This window comes from Anabrus simplex, chromosome 14 (assembly GCF_040414725.1).
Source record: "Anabrus simplex isolate iqAnaSimp1 chromosome 14, ASM4041472v1, whole genome shotgun sequence".
Lineage (NCBI taxonomy): Eukaryota > Metazoa > Arthropoda > Insecta > Orthoptera > Tettigoniidae > Anabrus > Anabrus simplex.
Genome location: NC_090278.1, coordinates 87,169,602 through 87,190,770, shown reverse-complemented (window position 1 = coordinate 87,190,770; position 21,169 = coordinate 87,169,602). Strand labels below are relative to the sequence as shown.

Below are 21,169 nucleotides of genomic sequence, written 5' to 3'. Positions count from 1 at the left end.
AATTATGCTCTCTTCCCTACTTGTCATTGTCCATAAGTCAATACATTTTGTACATTATCACTTTCCACTTCCTTGGCACTTCCTTGTTTCAGACAAGTTTTTTTACACCCTGTTGCACCCTCTTGCTAATCTCTATATCCAGCCTTTTATTTTGCATTAATTCACTCCCTACTTCTTTGAAACTGTCCACAATTTCAAGGCTTTGGCCACCAATTTTCACAATGTCTTTCCCTTGTCTTTCTCCTCTTGATAACACCATGGTCTTGCTGACACTCTCTCTCTGCTCATAATAGCAGCTTTCCTCACTCTTGTGAAATGTGACAATCTTTCTGTTACCTTTATTATTGCGACTTATTTAACTTTACAGTAATCTTGCTTCCGCTTCATAAAAAAACAGTTACTCCTGTAATTACTTCTCTCTCCCTGCTGTGAATCGTATTTCACTTCCTTACACAACCACCTGGTTCCATCGTCGTACACGCTACAGCGTTTTGCACACTTGGACAGAACGAGAACAGCAAGGAATTACTTTGACAGAGAAGTGAAAGGAAAGAGGCCAATTGGGAGCCCAAGGAATTGTTGGATAGGCACTGGGAAATCGGAGGTCACCAAGAGAAATGTCAAGTGGGAGGACTTGTTCACCACACCCAGGAACTGGAAGTGGAAGTGGTGGTGGTGCAGAAGAAGACGAAGAAGCAGTAGTAGTATTCACCTCCCCTGTAGATATAAACCCTACCGGGCGAGTTGGCCATGCGGTTAGGGCCACGCAGCTGTGAGCTCGCATCCAGGAGATAGTGGGTTCGAACCCCACTGTCGGCAGCCCTGAAGATGGTTTTCCATGGTTTCCCATTTTCACATGAGGCAAATACTGGGACTGTACCTTAATTAAGGCCACGGCCGCTTCTTTCCCATTCCTAGCCCTTTCCTGTCCCATCGTCGCCATAAGACCTATGTGTGTCGGTGCGACGTAAAGCAATTAGCAAAGATATAAACCCTGTGAATACCAACAACAAACATATCTTTTTTTTTTTTTTTTTTTTTTTTTTTTTTACTGAATGTTTGCATAAATATGTATAATTCATCTTTTTTTATGTGGTAAACTCCTGACACATCCATAGGATTTTAATGTGAATAAATATTTACATTCATATTTGAATGTTTGGTAAAATGTACAATTTTTGTGTATTATAATATCCACTGCGATGTGTGTATGCAGACGTGGGAAGTGGAGCTGGACTCATAAGTAAGGTGTTGCTGGCCAACGCCGATGCTCTCTGTGCTGCCGTGTCACCACTCATGGATCCTGATGAGACCCTGCTGTGAGTATTCCTGAGTCATATTTATTCAGTATTTGTTCTCCTATTTTGATGTATAAAATTTTGCATAATTCCTCTGATTATTTCAGCAATTTTTGCCCTAATTTTTATGTTCATATGGGGTTATTGCCAATAGAGCATGTCAAAATTAGATATTTTTCACCAATAGAGCATGTCAAAATGAAAAATATCTAATTCCCTCCATGGGAATTTAGAATTTTCCATTCGGAATTGCTAGGCGGGCAATAATTCCATTGTGGAGATTTATCTCCCGTATGCAGTTATCAGACTGTGCCTCATATATAGGCTTCTGATAAGCTCACCTGCATACACCCAGCGTCAGTGGATAGGGTTTGACACATCCCACTGTGACGAGTCTAGTGTCAGACCTAAGATGAAACGCTGGTTAATAGAGCAAATGCCTGAAAAGCATCTGATAGGCACCAAATATTACCAAATGTGGAGTGCTATACTTATACCCAACGTGCAGCTGTGCATTGTGTCACCATCTGTTGTAGAGATTCTGAACTACATCAAACCTTCTTTTACTTTCTTTTTCCTCTGCCTTTTGGTGAGTAAGTTGACTCTTATCAGTTGTTTCCTTTCCATGAATTTTATTGCTGTGACAAGCGATCATGACGGGAAGCTGTAAAGTGTTGCTCTCTGCCGAGAGTACTTCCTTGGTTTTGAACAATATTTGGAATGATTCAGGTGACAGTGATCTTAACTCTGATGATTCATTGATAAATTATGGTGCTGTGGTAGAAATGAATGCAGAAACGGCCTGATGTTCAGCCGCAAGTTTCCATATCAAGTGGCTGTGCATTTCATTGTTCAGAGGGAGGTATTTCATGATGTAGAATAGAAAGTATGTCGTAATCTATAAGTTTCATTTCTGTATTGATGTTGTACACAAATACAATGAGAAGAAGGCTTCCACCTAATCAATACTTATTTGTTAAATTAAAAATGAAAACTACAAGACTAGTTTCGACCTTTCTAGGTCATCTTCAGCTGCTGGTCACACAATCATGTATAACATATCCATTCATAAAACATCACTAGTTCAAACAAAGAATGTCATACGATGATAACATGTCAAAATTATTCTCATGATTGGTGGCAATCATCGAATTGGAACTTGGTATTCACTGTATTTTCATAAATAACATACATAAAAATACATTCATAAAAGTCTATATTGTTCATAGGCATAAGTTTTTCTGAAATTAGATGCTAGCTTTGTAAAACATGTATGGTAACACGGAGAGCATGTGTATTGTTCAAAATTTGTTAGTCTTGTGGGTTGCACTTCCTTGTTTCCTGAATCTTCAGTAGTACATTGTGATAGAATCTTGTTGCTTAATGTTAATTTGCCTTAATTTTCTTTAAACTAATTAGTTTTGATTGAAGTCTTGATAAATAGACATTATTATGAACACTTAATGAAAACTGTAGGAATAAAACGTGTTAAAATTCAATAACCTGCATTGTAGGTATAAATTACACTATAAAATGTCAGATTCTCAAGTATGAGTTTTGTGTCACCATATATATACGAAACATTGTTTTTATGTGAATGCTGAAAAGCAATATATGATATTGTGTTAACTAGTAGATTTCTGACTCATGCACACATAAAATCCGTGCTGTTTGTATTGGAAGGTAAATCATAAGGTCCTGTGTTGAATCCTGCTATATTGCATTTGGCTAGAGTAGAGGCTTCTTTCCTCCGCAGTTATGTGTAGATGTAACAATTATCTGTAAAAGATAAAAGTGAAAGGTGAGTATTTCTATTTTGGTAATTGGGAATGCCTATTAGTCATGTGGAATGAACGTGTATATGTGTACTTACTGCTGTCGTTGATTTGACGTTGTATGTAGCTTGGGAGCACGTTGTGCACTGCTCCGTGTTCATCTTGGGCTAATGGTAGTTGCTGTGAGGGGGAGGGATGGGAGGAGCAGCTATTGAGGGGTAGGAGTGGAGCGGGGCGGGGCGTGTCTTTAAGTGGTTCTTTGATGTGTGTCAGGTTTTGTTTGTTGATTCTTTTGAGATGAGCATTTTTTAAGGAAGGAATGGCTGTGTTAAACATGATATTTATCTGTAATGTCCTTTAGATTACAATTAGGGCTGGCATATTGATCTAAGGTAATGTAAAATTCCTCTGTTATATTGAGCAAGGGGCCCTTGGGGTTTATACTTACAATCTGCAAGTAATTTTCAATGCTTGTAAATTTATGTTTGTAGTCTTCGATGTGTTGAGCTATGGAAGAAAAGTGATTATGTTGTATGGCATTGAAGTGCTTGTTGTAGCGGGTTAAAAAATTTCTACCAGTACGTCCGATGTAGCTGGCTTCACAGTTATTGCATTTCATACGGTACACTCCTGAATGACTGTATTTATTATTATTGTTGATCGATTTGGTGTTGTGTAGAATGTTAGCAATTTTATGTGTAGTTTTATATGCTATTTTCAGGTTGTGTTTTTTAAAATCATTGGTTATAAGGTATATATGTTTATTATTGAAGGTATGGAGTTCGTAATCTTTCTTGGACTTTTCTGTTTTTGTTAACTATGATTTAGGCTGATATTGTATTTGTATTGTATTTGTAGAAAGTATGTGTTACATTATACCAAACCTTTGTGTTTCTTCAGTATGTACCAGAACTATTGAGTTATAGCGGTTCCAATATTGCAGATTTTACGTTCCTAACTTGCGGTGAGTAGCAGCCTCCTCCTGCGCTAGTGATTGGCGTGCACTGTACTGCTCCCATGTTAATGGGATAATAATTTTCTTTGCTGTCTTCCTATTCTGGGCATCCTCTTTTGTAAATCCTTTCTCTCTCAGATCATCGACTACTTTGTCCTTCCTCTTCTTGTCTTTTCAGCGAGAGCTATAGCCGTCTCTCTTTCCCACGCTCTGTTCGTCCCTTCTCTCCATGTCGTCAAACCATTACATAACATCAACTTCATGGTCCATATCGCATTTTAAAAGATTCACAACTAAGTATTTTTTTATTTTCCACCTTGTCGACACATTTGTTGCTTATGGCAACTTATTGGTTAAAAGTGGTACATGTTTCATTTTTAATGTTGTCATTTAATCTTCTTATGCTATTTTTAAGGACACTTTCTCTCAAAGCATTGATACTTTGTCTATATATGAATTTTTCATCTACACAGTGTTATGTGGCCGAAGATGTTAATAATATATGAAAAATGTACCACTTTTAACCAATACTGTAAGTTGCCATAAGCAATAAATTTATCGGCAAGGGGGAAAATAAAAAATAATTGTGAATTAGTCAGACCATTTCAGCTTATGTTCCTGAATCTTCTTGCTCATGGGACACACCTTTAGTGTTCCTCTGATTTAGTCATTTCTGGTTTCATCTTTCCTTTTCATGCCATACATTCATCTTGGCGTTCTCTTTTTGGCCACTTTGTCTTCCTTTCTCAATTTCCTGAAATCACCCATGTTTTAATATAGTTGGTTTTACCACACTGTTGCATAGTCTACTTTTCATTCGACAGCTTAATTTTCTGTCATACAGCTTTCTCCAGTTCAGCATGAAAAAACTTAATTCTTCTTATTCTTATTCTTCTTCCAGGAGTCACCCAGTAGAGTTCTGGTTACTGTGACATCTGTTAGACTGAAATGGAACATTGAAATTGACATGCTGTCAGCCTTAAAGATAACACTGCACTGTACCATCTCCATGCAAAGTCTTAGTTCACCATGTTCAATGCTATCTACAGGTGCCTGTACTTACAACCACTTAAAACATGCCAGAAAACTAATTTTTTGATAATCAAGACATAAAATGCACAAAGAGATACAGTTCTTAAATATCTCAAATAGCTGTTATGTTGATAAGAGATTGTAATTCCTTTTGTGACTTTATTTCCAGTGAGGGGTACTTTGAGCGGTGTGTAATGAACAATTACTTTGGAATCGGGATTGACGCCAAGATCTCGCTGGACTTCCACCATAAGCGAGAGCACCACCCCAAGAAGTGTAGGTCACGAGCAAAGAATTATATGTGGTATGGCGTGCTGGGAAGCAGAGAATGGCTGCAGGTTGGTTCTTTTGTGTAGAAAATATTTCAAAATCATAAATATTCATGATTGAATTATCATCATTATTAACATTTCCCCTTATCTAGCTCCAGCCTCATTAGAGCATTAAGGGTACTTCTCCAATTTTACAATTTTCTCATTCAGTTGTATTTCCTTAGTGCCTGTTGCCCACACCACCATATATCAGCAAATAGCATTTACTTTCATCTCTGTTTTGCCAAATGCTTCCTTTGAATCCCTCATAGTTTCATCCATTACCATTTTAAATAATAATCCTGACAGCACGCTCCCTTGTCTTATCCCCATAAACATTCCTAAGCCATTTCGTCCTCCCAGTTTGGACAGGAAAGGTCAAGACTGCCAAATTAGCAATTATAATTCATAAAAATGTTGACTGTAAGTTCTTTTACTTTAATTTTTTTATTTATTTGTCTGCTTCCATTGATATGTAGAATCTTTTCTCTTCATAGGATGGTGCATGTTGTGTCTATTTCTTGTATTATTTAAAAATGTTCTTAGTAGTTTTCTGAAACAAGAAAGTAATATTCTCCTTCACTGCAAATTTCAGCACATTGGCATTTGTAACGTATTGTGTATTTTGTAAAGGAAAGTTTTGTTTTCATCCTTGTATCAAAAACTGGACCAGAATTATGATATTGATAAACTCTCTTCTGCTTACAGAAAACCTACAAGAACTTGGAACAGCGAGTACAACTGGAATGTGATGGACAACGAATTCCTCTCCCGTCCTTGCAAGGCATTGTAGTACTGAATATTCCAAGGTAAATAAATGTGTCCAAAATGTTTCTTTAGATTTAACCTTTAGTTACTTGTGCTTATTCTTTTCCCTCATAACACAATCCTCCACCACAATAACACGCAGTTACCTACAAATGGCAGATGCTACCCACCCTCATCGGAGGGTCTGCATTACGAGGGCTGCGCTCGGCTAGAAATAGCCACACGAAATTATATTCTTTTTCCTTCATTGTTTGTCTGTGGTTGCTCTGTCCATGAGGAGAATTTTGTTGTTTGGGTCATCAGTCCGTAGACTGGTTTGATGCAGCTCTCTATACCACTCTATCCTCTGCTAATCTTTTCATTTCTACTTAACTGCTACATCCTACATCTGCTCTAATCTGCTAGTCATATTCCTACCTTGGTCTACCGCTACTGTTCTTACCGCCTACACTTCCCTCAAAAACCAACTGAACAAGTCCTGTATGTGTCTTATCAATCTCTCTCTTCTTCTCATCAAATTTAGCCAGTCAATCTCCTCTCACCAACTCTATTCAGTATCCCTTAATTTGTGATTCGATCTACCCATCTCGGCTCAGTATTCTTCTGTAACATCACATTTAAAAAGCTTCTGTTCTCTTTCTTTCTGATGTAGGTATCTTCCATGTTTCATTTCCATACAATACCATGCTCCAGAAGAAAGTCTTCAAAAACTTTCAAAAACTTCTTTCTATCAGTGTTCAGAATGAGCAAATTACTTTTCTTTAGAAAGACGTTCCTTGCTTGTGGTAGTCTGCATTTTATGTCCTCTTTACTTCTGCCATCGATAGTTATTCTAGTACCCAAGTAACAATATTCATCTACTTCCTTTAAGACTTCATTTCCTAATCTAATATTTTCTGCACCACCTGACTTCCTTCGACTGCACTCCATTACTTTTATTTTGGACTTATTTTAATCTTGTACTCCTTACCCAAGTATGTCCATACCATTCAGCAATTTCTCCAGATCTTCTACAGTCTCCGATAAATAATAATATCATTGGCTAATTTCAGGGTTTTGATTTCCTCACCTTGGATTGTGATTCCCTTTCCAAATTCCACTTTGATATCCTTTACCACCTGTTTACCCTAATTCGAGCCCTAGAAGAGGCAACAGGGCTTGTACCAGCTGAGCAGCCTCTGTATGTTTGGCTTTCTGTGGCATTCTCGGTGTAATTTGTCTTCACAGATGGTTCAAAGATAGGAGAGAATGCTGGATCCTCGATCACTTCCAACGATGTCAGCACCAAGACCACACTTCCTAATGTCTGTAGTCTTTTGTCATCTTAGAAGCCCTGCAGTTTGCTTTGAGTCAAGAATGAGGCTACGTTCTCATGTATACTGACTCGCTAAGTTCTCTGCAGTCTACTGATAACCGGGCGAGTTAGCCATGCGGTTAGGGGCGCGCAGCTGTGAGCTCGCATCCGGGAGATAGTGGGTTTGAATCTCACTGTCGGCAGCCCTGAAGATGGTTTTCCGTGGTTTCCCATTTTCACACCAGGCAAATGCTGGGGCTGTACCTTAATTAAGGCCACAGCCACTTCCTTCCCATTCCTAGGCCTTTCCTGTCCCATCGTCGCCATAAGACCTATCTGTATCGGTGCGATGTAAAGCAAATAATAAATAAGAAGAAACCTATAAACTCTCACCACTTTTCTTTTAGTATCTTCTCCCATTTTGTGCTGTTCCTAGCCAGGTCTTTTTTCTGTCTGCTTCATCTAGCCATCTCTAGGTCTGCCTCATAATTTTTTTCTATCAATCTTTGTTTCAAAGGACAAAAATCTCTCCACATCCTAAATAGACAGGCTTGGTCCTCTTCATTCGCAGTTCTTCTTAAGCACCCACTTAACACTTCTTCATTCCTGATGGAGGGAAATGAAAGATGAGAAGAAAGCCAGATAAACACAGAAAAGGAAAGTAATAAACTAAAGGTGAACACAGGTAGCAAAGGAACCAACAAACATCACATCTTGTTGTATATAGAAAGGATGTAGAGAGATTCATTAGGAAATAGCCCATGGATTTGAAGACAACAATTTACAAAGATCAATCATTCATCAATGATCTGCATTTAGGGCTGTCCAGCTGGCAGATTCTCTATGAAGCTTTGTCTTAAATGTTTTCAAAGATCTTGGAAATGTATCAAACATTCCCCTTGATTAATTATTCCAGTTCCTTACTCCTCATCCTATAAATGAATACTTGCCCCAATTTGTCCTCTTGAATTCCAACTTCATCTTCGGTACTATGATCTTTCCTACTTTTAAAAGCTCTGCAAAAGCTTATTCGTCTACTAATGTCATTCCACGCCGTCTCTCCACTGACAGCTTGAAACATACCCCATAGTAGAGCATCTCATCTCCTTAGTCTCAAGTCTTTCCAGCCCAAAGTTCGCAAAATTTTTGTAACACTACTCCTTTGTCGGAAATCACCCAGAACAAATTGTACTGCTTTCCTTTAGATCTTTTCCAGTCCTGGTGTGGGTCCCATACACTGGAACCATACTCTAATTGTGGTCTTATCAGAAATTTGTAAGCCATCCACTGTACATCCTTACTACAATACCTAAACACCCTTATAACCACGTGAAGAGATCTGTAACGTTTCTTAATAACCTTTTTTTTTTTTTACCCTTTTGCTCCCAGTGTCTGTATATACGGATGTCGGTGGTATGTGCAAGAAACCTCAATGTCCGGATACACGGACGTTTCGTAAATAATTTTTTGAAAATATAATGCGCTCTCAAATATATGCGTAACATACACGAAATTATTTGGGAAGAAATGTTCTACTCATATCAACCGCTTAAACAAACTTTAGCACGTTAAACAGTGCCGAAAGAAGCGAGCGAAATCTAGAAGGCATTGACCTTGTGCGCCAGCTGACTACGTTGTTGGAGGGAAGTGAACGGTATTGTTTGTAGTATTGCAATTCTGTAGTTTTGAAATTTAGTGGTTTTATTCATTTTTAAATGTTCTTTTAAGTGATATGGATGGTTGGAGGCCAGCTTGGTTTTTTTTTTTATGTGAAAAAATACCAAACTTTCTGATTTGGTCACTAGATTTTGGAAAATTATTTATCTTTTTTGCATGACTATTTACTTTTTACATTTAGTATCTTTTAGAGTTTGTATTTACAAATAAAACATTTTAAAATATTCAATTTGGACAATAAATAGGTGAAATATGCATATTTTTGTAAAATACTACAATAAAGCAAGAAAAGGGCCTAGGATTTCTTGCACATACCTTGCCAAAATGTCTTGGGAGCGAAAGGGTTAATATGATTATTCCAGGAAAGATCATTCCTTACATTAACGCCAGATTCTTACAGTGTTCCCATGAGGTACTGTCACCCCATCAACACAGTATTTAAAACTGAGAGGACTTTTCCTCTTGGTGAAAGTTATGTTAAGATTATCTTTACCCTTTATATTTTCTTGTTTATCCAAATAAAAATAGTAAATTTTCGATTCTCCATTAGCCATGGTATTGGTGACAGTACTGATATTTTACCTAGGTAAGTGAGGTTAAGTCCACTTATAATTAATCTCTGAACAGTTTCATGGGTGGCACGAACTTCTGGGGAGGCTCCAAGGAGGACGACTGCTTCCTCGCTCCAAGTTTCGACGACCGCATCCTGGAAGTGGTGGCTGTGTTCGGCTCAGTGCAGATGGCAGCATCGCGCCTTATCAACCTGCAGCATCACCGAATTGCTCAATGTCAAACTGTTCAAATATCCATTCTAGGTAAGTGTGATGAGGTATCTTCAAATTTTCCTATTGATTAGAATGTATGTAGTCTCTTAAAAACTACCCAACCAAACTATACCATTTTTCCTGCAACACCATCTGGTGACACGTGTAGGAAAAGCTCTTCTATAACATTAGTCATCATCATCATCATCATCATCATCATCATCATCATCATCATCATCATCTTGAAGAGTTTCCGGCCTCGGCATGGTCTGTTGTTGTTTCTGGAACAAAGTTTTATGACCACGTGCCAGCCCTCCATGGGATCTAAAATGCTGCTCCTAACCTGGAGAACAGTCTTCATTATAACCACCTCTAACCTGGGGTACAGATGCTGTCTGATGGCTTTCAGAGGAACCATCAACCTCACAAGAGGGCTTCTTTGCCTGAAGCTATTGGCCCTCTCAGGGTATCAGGTTATTTTCTGCTGCCCAGCACGCTGTGTTTAGTTGCTGGCTGTATGTTCTCCATTACCACAGCAATATCACATGGCAAGGTTAACAGTGAACAGTCTGCATTAACCTCCAAATGGATTGTGTTTCATCCAATGTGTCATAATCACAGAGTGGGGTGATTATGAAAATCCTGCACAAGGTAAGAAAACCGTCTTCTTCAAACATGTCTGATCTCCTTAACACATTCACGCCCATCATCTGAGCGGCTATTTAAAGGGCTGGCCCAGCTATTCCAGCTGTTAGTGGCAGAGCAAACAACAACGAATTCGTTTCACAGTAAGTTCTAAACGGAACAAGATATGGAAACAAAATTTTCCTCATACCTTAATGAAGTCCTCTAGTATCTCTGTAGGATGTGGCAGGTAATGTCACACTTTCCTGGGTGAATGGGAACACTAAACATTCCAAAAAATAGCGTGTTTCACTAATAATTTTATTTTTGAAGCACACTTTGCACCTTCTTCAGGGGAACTTGTCTATATTTGATGGTGGAAACTTTAAGAGAATATACTCTTTTCTCTTCGCATCTAACCTAAATGATGGATCCTTGGCCAGTGCCATTTTTGGCGGCAAAATTGCAGGACGTTGACTTGGAGCTGAGATTTCGGAGAGAGGTGACTGTACTTGTATGTCGGGTTCACTTTTTACCCCGTTTGAGAATTGCCTGGTGTTCCTTTAGATCTTTTGGTACACCCCTATTCGACCGTATTGTTTCACGTACGGCAGTGTTCTGTTCCCGTAATTGTTTCGCGAGTCAAACGCTATTTGTAATAATTGTCCATATAGACTGTATACCCCTGGCCAAGATAATTTTCAAGCAGGTGAAAAACTGTGCTTTGTAAATTTGCATCACTTGCATTGTTCCTACACGCCATGGTTATACTTCAGAACGCGACTATACACGCTTGTGCAATCACATTCATTCATTCATTCATTCATTTATTTAGCTTCCATAGACTGTACAATTACATATTTTGAAATATGCCAACAGTATAGGAGTTGTCAAGTGATTTCCTAATACTAACAATAATATATGCACAACAATGAACATTTTGAAAAAGAAGAACAGAAACACCACATACCTCAATGTTAGGACAGCACATCTTAATTTTTTTTAATAATATTAATAACCAATATTTACAAGACAAAATAAAAATATATTGGTGTGGTGTTAATAATGTGAACATAGTCAATGTGACATTAACATATTTTTAAGGCTATATACTAGATTACAAGTTAATAAGTAGTAGCATCATTACCAGCACTTCATCATGTATTCTTCTGTACTGTAGAAGCAGCTACTCAGCAGGAGATTTTTTAAAGCTGTGGTAAATGAACTGACGGGCCTAATATCTTTAATCGTATTTGGAAGCTTATTATACAATCTGATTCCAACGGAGTCTACATGTCTCAAGGCAATGGTTTTACTCTTGTGTTCGATAAAAATATTATTTCTTGTTCGCGTCTGGTAATTGTGATTGTCAAAATTCTTTCTGAAGTGATCAATATTTTTTTTCACGTGTAGAATGCATTGCATGTTGTATATACTTGGTACTGGGAGTATCCTTAGTCTCTTAAATAATGGTCTGCAATGATCTAACCTGTTACGTCTCAATATAATTCTGATAGCTCGTTTCTGTATTCGAAAAATAACATCAAGATTTGATTTGTAACAGCCCCAGAGACCAATAGCATAAGTGATGACTGAATGGAAATATCCAAAATATGCCATTCTAACATATTCTTCACTACAACTATTAGACAAAATCCTTAAGGCAAAACAAACAGAACTCAGAGACTTCCCTATTTTTTTAATATGACAATCCCATCTTAATTTTTCATCTATATGGACACCTAAAAATTTTGTGGTCAACGTATTTTCAATTGCATTTGCACTTAATAAAAGGTTGTGTTTTTTTGCAGTTTTGTCATGGTAGTTAGATGCCTTGAATTCCATGTATTGGGTCTTTTTAAAGTTCAATGTTAATTTGTTTTTCCTGAACCATGATTCTAACCTAGACAGGACTGTATTTGCTGTAGTTTCTATAGACGTAGGGTCAGGATTATTAATAATTATGTTTGTATCATCAGCATACAGAACTGCTGTTTCTACTTGATTATTGTGAGGAAGATCATTCACATAGATCAAGAAAAGAACGGGCCCCAAAATACTACCCTGCGGAATACCTAAGTCTATGCTTTTTACCTGAGAGTGATATGTCTCATTATGCCCTTTACTGTTACAATGTGTAATTTCAACAAACTGGGATCGTTTATTCAGGTATGATCTAAACCAGTCATTAACAATTCCTCTAACTCCAATCTGATATAATTTGTGCAACAATATTTCATGATCAACAGTATCAAATGCCTTTGAAAGGTCAAGAAATAGTCCTATCACAGTTTCATCATTGTCAAGAGCATTTACTACCAACTGTGTAAAATGTGATAAAGCAGACAAAGTACTTCTGCCAGCTCTGAACCCATGTTGTGCATTATTTAACAAGTTATATTTGATTAAAAATTTAGTAAGCCGATCTTTCATAGCACATTCAAATATTTTTGAAATAACAGTAAGTATTGATATTGGTCTGTAGTTATGTAAATCGTGTAAGTTTCCACTTTTAAAGACTGGGATAACTTTAGCTATTTTTAGGAGATTAGGAAACTGACCACTAGAAAATGATTCATTGATGAGATAAGTTAAAGGCTATACCAGATAGGGAGCACATTTTTTAATGAGTTTTGTGGGAACTTCATCTACACCTGTGGAAGTTTTGTTCTTCAAAGATTGTATGATTTTAAAAACTTCCAGTTCTGTTACTGGAGTTAACTGCATAGAGTTTTGCACAAAGGTTGGGAGTTCTGGTAATACATCTGATTTATTTGCATTTTCAAGTTTGTATGGTAGGGATAGAAAGAAATCATTTATATAATTAGCCAAATGATGAGTGTCATTCATTTGTATTCCCTTATCATTTTTTATGGCAGCAACTTTATTTCCAACTGCATGTCTGTTGGTTTCTCCCTTGATTACCTTCCATATGGTTCGTGATTTATTGCACGACTCTTTAACTTTCCTGTTATTGTGCATTATCTTAGCCATCCTAAGAACTCTTCGATAGACTGATTTGTAGTTTGTAACATACTTACAAAAAGCTGGTCACAACTCTGCTGTGCTAATCTACTTAGTAATTTACATTTTTGACTTGAGATCCGTATACCCTTCGTGATCTATGGCTTTTTTGAAGATTCATTAATTACTGCAAGTTTTTTTGGAAAATGTAATTCAAATTCCATTTTAAAAAATGCTTAAAAAGGTTCTATACTTTTGGTCAATGCTATGACCGAATGTTATTGGAGTCCAGGTCTGAAGTTTAAGGCTTTCACTGAAACTGCCACATGCAGCTGCAGAGAAAAAACAAGTTAATTGTGCTTGCTTTATTTTGGTTGAATGCTTGCTAGCTTTCTCAAATTCTAGTTGTAAAATTTGAGCATGATGATCTGATAATCCAAAATTTATATTGGATGCTTGCATTTTAGAACAATGGAAATTAATACAAATGTTGTCTATGGTTGTAGCTGAGGTGGCAGTTACCCGAGTGGGTGTAAAAATTAAGTGTTTTAGATTACAGCTTTGAAGAACATGCAGTAGTTGTGATGTTGATGGAAGATTTTCTTTAGCAAAATCTATGTTAAAATCACCACAAAGTATTACTTCTGCGCTGCTATTCCTACCGAAAATGTTATGAAGGACTTGATCTAATTTTTCTAAGAAAATCTCCACATCAGCATCCGGTGAACGGTACACGGTTAACAGAATTACCCTTTTACCATAGGGAAGCTTAAATTCCACTGAAGTTAGTTCAAAATCTAATTCAGAATTATGCACTTCAAGATCCTTCCTTTCTTTACATTCAATTCCTGACTTAGCAAAAATACAAACTCCCCCATGCTCTTTATTAACACGACTGTAATTACTTGCCAGATAATAACCTTCAATATTAATGAGTTCAAGTTCATCATTATTACACCAATGTTCATCCAAACAGATAAACATAACATCCTGTATTGAACTTAAAATTACTTGTAATTCTAAAATTTTATTTTTAAGACGTTGAATGTTCTGATGAAATATTTTGAACCGCCTATTCCTACCCTCCAAGTCATTACCGGTATTTAATTCTGGACCCACATTTTCGATTGAAATGTTATTGGGTCCAGAATCTAACACACGTTTCCCGGACTAGGTAGTTCTAGGACAGTCTTTTCCTGATCTTTACTTGTAATGATGTTACTTATTAACTTGCTTTGATATTGCTTCCCAAGTCCATTCAAGTGCATGCCATGCCTCGTATGAGATGTTTGGTTTAATTTACTAATGTCTAACAGTGTAACATTTTTGAAATGACTACATATTTGCCTGAATTTCTCATTTGTGTCCTTGACAGCTTTATTCACAATTGACCAGTCTGTTAAATCATGTCAATGGGGTACGTTTGTCACTATCACATTTGTATGGGTCAGCTTACCTAGAGTCCTTTTCAGAATACTTGCAGAATACTACGCAGCTAGTTGTGCGAGCGCTAGGCTAACTTCAGAAACAAAACAAAGAAAGTGCATTGGGAGGGAAAATCGCCATGGCCATGTGGTTTTCGGTGACATTCATAAGGGTATTACTTTCATCTCTCTCGCACATATTTGTGACCAAAATAGATCGCAGCTGCGTAGGAACGGCTCGAGTTCAAGGTTGCGCTTATCCGGGCTAACTCGGATACGGGCCTGAATGTGTTAAGAAGGCTGGCATCAGAAGAACGTTCATCTATGAAACAGTTACACACACCAGCAATACGTCTGATGATGCTCCGTTGCGTCATGCAGGATCTTGAATACCACATCTCATCAGTGACATGAAACAAAGAATTAGCTGAAATCCTATGCAAAAACAAAAGATAATAGCAGCAGGTATGAATGTTTTAAAACAGAAATGCCCAACTTGCTAAGAAGTGGTCAGAATGCACTTTGGTGCAGCACTGAAGCCATCGAAGAACCCATAATCATCAACTCTGATGCACTCAGAAGACAATCATAATACTCATCAGCAAGTGAATGCCTGACATTGAATGAAATGATTGGTAGATGCAGCTTCTGTATTATATTTCAATGTTCTGATGATTTCTATGGACCTTGTTTTGAATTTTTCACTAGTTAATTCAATATAGAATTTAACCACTTCCTTGGCTGATTGTTCAGCGTAATCAGGGAAGTCCAGGAAGAAGTACAGTAGTTCCAGTGTAGAATTTGGAGTTTGGAGTTTTTAAACTCTAAAACTCATCTTGTTTGTATTCCTATCTGGCTTTGTAAGTTTCTCACTTTCTCAAAATAAACTTTCAGCTTATTGGGTCACGAGTACATATTGAAGAGAAAGTCTATATTGAATATAATTGTGCTGGCAGTAGTGTAGTTCTGATCTTTTCCAGCAGAACAGATATGACCTGGGCCACCATAGCTCAATGATAAGAACATCCGATGCGATATCAGAAGGTTATTTTCTAGATTCCACTGGTGACCAATTGGCCATTTTTGTTCTGTACTTAACATCTCTTCAGTATGTATGTATTATTTGTGCTGACTACGACCTGATATGTTGAAAGTTTATTTCGAGTACACTGCGATCATTTCTCATTTTCATGTTCATGAATATGACAAACAGATTGGCACATTTGATTTTTGAGGAGTTAAACTTAATAAAGTCCCATAATTCAAATATCTGGTTTCATGCATTGCCTCTTATCATAGCCGAGTCAGTACAGTTTGAATTAAAAGGCTGCAAGTTATTGGAGTGCTGTGCAGTAAAGTTCCATTATGTTTAAATTCTAAAGTCTATAGCAAACTGATGCTCTTTATGGAAATGAGTGCCAAATGCATGAATAGGCACTTTGTGGAATGGAAACTCAGATGCTGCAGTGGTCCATTGACTTGATGAAACTAGGTCATGAGAGGAGCGATGATGTGGGTAAGAAATTCACGGTTGCTCCAGTCACACAGAAAATGTGGGAATCACATCTGTGGTGGAATGGACTGCACTTTACAGCACTGACATCTCACCTGCAAAGACTGAACATGCATTGGAAAATTCTAAATTCCCATGGAGGGAATTAGATATTTTTCACCAATAGAGCATGTCAAAAATGTCAAAAACATATCAGATGTAAGGCTTTTCAGGCGTTTGCTCTATTAACCAGCGTTTCGTCTTAGGTCTGACACTAGACTCATCACAGTGGGATGTGTCAGACCCTACCCACTGGCGCTGGGGTGTATGCAGGTGAACTTATCAGAAGCCCTTAAAGGGCTGATGAGTCTAGTGTCAGATCTAAGACGAAACGCTGGTTAATAGAGCAAACACCCAAAAAGCCTTACATCTGATATGTTTTTGACATTTTTGAACATGCATTGTCGAGAAGAACATCAAACACATTGGCTGGATAGATGAGGGACGACATGCACCTTGCATAAATCAACTATCAGAAAGATATGGGTCACAAACGATACAAGAATGCAGATCCTGTATAAATAAGGAAAATCAGGAAAGATGATATTGACTCATAGTTAAATGTTAAGAACCCATTGAAGGGGCTGTGCTCTAGGGGTAACGTGCCTGCCTCTTTTCTTGAGGCTGAGGGTTTGATTACCGGCTCATCAGAATACTTTAATCTTGGACTGAGGCCTAGAATAACATTCACTCAGCTTCGTGAAACAAAGTGAGAAGCACTCTTATGTGAGAGGCAGTGAACCTGGTTATCACACCAAGCTGTACAGCTGAGGATGTAACCACACTGACCTGCAGCCTATCTGGCTTTGTGTAACGTAAGGCATGAAAATTATTGGTTGTGCCTTAACCTTGCAAAGACTGAATACGTTAAAGGCGATGTCCAAACAGACAGCATAATACTAATCAACAAAACCCAGGTGTCCTCTGTGCTCATAAGATCCGCTATGCTTGAAATCCAAGGTATACTGCAGGTTTGTTTCTCCAGCAGCATGTCGGTTACAACAGAAGAGCACAAGCAGATTCTCCATACAATGAGGATGCTGCAGTGGTCTTTGGAAATCATAAGCCTGGACAATATAAGAGATGAAGACATCCAAAACACTCTTACTTAAAGTTGCCCACATTCCAGATGCTGGTATGGACATGTGACTAGAGCTGATATGGAGTCTGTCCTACAGCAAGCATTCATAGGAAGACCAAAGAAGAGGCTGTTGGATTCACTGCACAAGAATATGAAAGTTTAGTTTAGGTGTCTACCCTATCAATTGCAGTGAATTGGAAGAAGAAGGATGGCAAGTTTATAACTGCTCCTCCATTTGCCACATTGTTGGGCACATTCCCTGTTTATTCTCATGAGACTGAACCCTGTACTTACTTTTGTATTCTTGATATAGTTGTTAATGAAACTTAGAAACCTGTAGCCCCTAGATTAGGAAGGTGGTCCCCTTTAGGATGTGATGAATGGTTTTCTTTGCTTGGCTCTCTTCAGGTGATGAAGGAGTACCTGTACAGGTGGATGGCGAGGCGTGGGTACAGCCACCTGGAGTGATCCGTCTTATCCATAAGAACAGGATGCAGATGTTGTGTCGCAGTCGGGTGAGTGAGCCTTAGTTGTGGATAATTGATGTTCCTCTTCTTCACTAAAGTAGTACATACATACATCTTCATCATGAGACTGTTATGCCATCCAGCATTCAGTCTGAAAGCCTCTGTGAATTATCTACCTCCGCAGCCCTCTATTTTTAACTAGTTCTGCGGCCTTGTTACTACACCTCTTATATTTCAATTATTAAAATCTGAATTTTTCTTGGTGGTGGTGGTGGTTTTAAGAGGAAGTACAAGTGGGAAACCATCTTCCATTGACACTAATCAGAGGGAAGAAATGAAAGGGGTCTGTCGCTTTGAAAAATGAAGGTATCGACCAAAGAAAGACCAATGGCCACGAAGGGCATGAAAATGAAAGATTCCCTAGGCTGTAAATGCTCTAATGCCATCAAGGTTGGGGAAAAAATACAAGAGTTGACCAAGGGAGGTCAGATAGGATAGATGAAAGTGAGGAGCCTGCCACAAGTAAGTGGAAGTAATTCCAGGACTCAGCTAAGGGCCCAGTGGTCACCACCCACGCTCCCAAGTTAAGACTCCGTGGGGCCCCTTTAAGTCATCTCCAGGAGATACTGTGGATGTTATTCTACTGCCCTCACCCACAGGGGGAATTTATCTTCCTCCATTTGTCTCACATGACCTACCACAGTAGCCAGTTCATACAGAACAGAGCCTTTGTATGCCAATTCTGAGTACCGCCTGCCATTGTTGCTGCTTGTTTGTATCAACAGTCATTCTTGCTACCTTATTGTTTCTTACATCCCAGAAGAAGAAGAAGAAATTATTGAATAAATGTGCAAAATACCAGGCAAGTTGGCCATGCGGTTAGGGGCGTACGGCTCTGAGCTTGCATCTGGGAGATAGTGGGTTCGAAGCCCTGACGGTGGTTTTCCGTGGTTTCCCATTTTCACACCAGGCAAATGCTGGGGCTGAACCTTAATTAAGGCCACGGTCGCTTCCTTCCAACTCCTAGGCCTTTCCTATTCCATCGTCGCCATAAGACCTATCTGTGTCGGTGCAACATAAAGCCACTGGCAAAAAAAAAAAAATTTGCAAAATCATCTTATCTTCAGGCTGTTTTTAAACTGACTTTGCTGTCCAGTTGTGAAAGCTGAGTGGACTCATGATGTCTTAATGATAATACTAACATAACATGTACTAAGCTAACAAGTGGTGCCATGCAGACAGCTTGCCTCTTAGTATTGACATTCAAATTATTCTACTGTCTAACATGAATCTACTGTATAGTTTGTATGGCTCATACACAATATGCTGGGGCTGTACCTTAATTAAGGCCACGGCCGCTTCCTTCCAACTCCTAGGCCTTTCCTATCCCATTGTCACCATAAGACCTATCTGTGTCGGTGCGACGTAAAGCCCCTAGCAAAAAAAAAAAAAAACAACACAATATGCGCCTTAATAAAAAAGTGATGGTGTGTCAAGAAAAGCTATAGATATTGAGGGCATTGTATCAGTTTTGGTTTAAGGAGAAATACCATCCCCTCTGTGTCAGTATTAGATGAAGCTAATAGAGTAATTAAATAATGTATAGACTTCATGAATGGGCATGTATTTTAAAGGTTATGCTATAAAAGAAATTCACTCTGTATCATTTATGTGATAAAAGAAAATATTTTTGTGAAACAATTCCTCTGTTTTGTGCAGGCTCTAGAAACATCTCTCAGAGCTTGGGAGGAGAAACAGAGACATCATCAGCAGTCGGTGAGTCCCTCATCCTCCACTCATAGTCAGCATCAGCAGCATCAGTCCTTCAGCCATCAAGAGAACCAGCTGCTCCTCAGCTTCATTGAGTCTGCCACCACTGTTGTCAAGTGAGTAGGGTTATTTTTATTAGACATGATAATAAAGCTTTTGCGCTTTTGCTATGTCAAGAAAACAAGGTGAAATTCTTTACGTTTCTCAGAGAGCTTTGCTTCGTGTCTTCGGAAGAAAGTCTCATCTGTTCACAATGAAGACTTCTCTAAAATTGACGGTTTGAATTTGATAATACTTCACTGTTGGTCTATTGTAAGAGACATCAGTGTTACGAAGGAAAATAAGGTTGGGCTTCCCTGCTGTTTTGGAATCCTGAATTGTGCTGTTTATGAATAAGCAGAAACTAAAACATTGTAAATTATCTGCAACTGTCAACATTAACTGTTCGATGTTCTGGGTATTGACGTTGCGCAAACAGTCTGGTGAATGTATCTCGCCCCTCATAGCTGGCTGTGTCTTTTCCACCCATCAGTACATACTTTCCTACCAGGAAGTAACACAAAACAAATTAACCAACATCAGTAGAAAGGAAAGAAAATAAATTTATATTAAGCAGAGGCAGTATATGGCAAGAAACTTACACAAAAACCACCAAAGCACTAGGCAAAAATCACACTGAAATATTTCCACATTGTCATACAGATCCATGAACTAACAACTGTTACAAAAACCAGTCATCAAAATTACCCATCAGCATCACAAAATCTGTATGTTGCATAATATTTTCTTGGGCACATGTTCACGTAGCAGTCCATCTGCATGTGCTTCCATTGAGAACTCTCAGATGAATTACCTTTCCAATCTGGTGTCTGCCAAGGCTGTGTGATCTTCTCTTTATTACTTAATGCAGTAATTGATGCGATTGTGAGGAAGGGTTTCCATGCGTGCGATTTGGAGAGATAATGACTTGGTACCTGGCCTAATGTTCACTGATGATAACATTGTACTGCGAATGATGATGCAGAAGCCACAGTCATTCTAGAAAATATAGCAAAGTCATGACAATTGTTGACTCATCAGCAGCTGTCTTATCTTTCCAGGAATAACATTGAATAAGTCACTGAATTTAGGTATCTTGGTTCACTAGTGCAGGAAAAGAAAATGGCATCACCTACTGAAGTACACAGTAGGATTGGTCTTGCTGTAGCTGCCATTGGATTACTTGAATGGTGCTTGTAGAAGAAATGTAATATCAGCATCAAAATGTAATTCACCATCAAAACTAAAATCTGCATCTTTCACTCGCTTATTCTTCCAGTTCTGCAGTACGGTTCTGAAATGTGGACAGTGCTAAATGCGGATATGAGTAAGCCGGAAGTATTAGAAACGCATACGGAGGTCTATTGGCATGAC

General features: G+C 38.3%; 1 protein-coding gene across 1 annotated transcript in view; it reads left to right on the top strand.

The window, feature by feature from the left end:
• The window catches only part of LOC136885670 (diacylglycerol kinase eta), a 332,289-nt gene that overhangs the window by 299,733 nt on the left and 11,387 nt on the right, over positions 1–21,169 (top strand). Inside the window, exons 18-23 of the mRNA XM_068230302.1 lie at positions 1,217–1,319; positions 5,230–5,398; positions 6,080–6,180; positions 9,738–9,925; positions 17,928–18,034; positions 19,706–19,872. Coding sequence (XP_068086403.1) covers positions 1,217–1,319; positions 5,230–5,398; positions 6,080–6,180; positions 9,738–9,925; positions 17,928–18,034; positions 19,706–19,872 — 835 coding nt within the window. The remainder of the gene's footprint in view (positions 1–1,216; positions 1,320–5,229; positions 5,399–6,079; positions 6,181–9,737; positions 9,926–17,927; positions 18,035–19,705; positions 19,873–21,169) is intronic.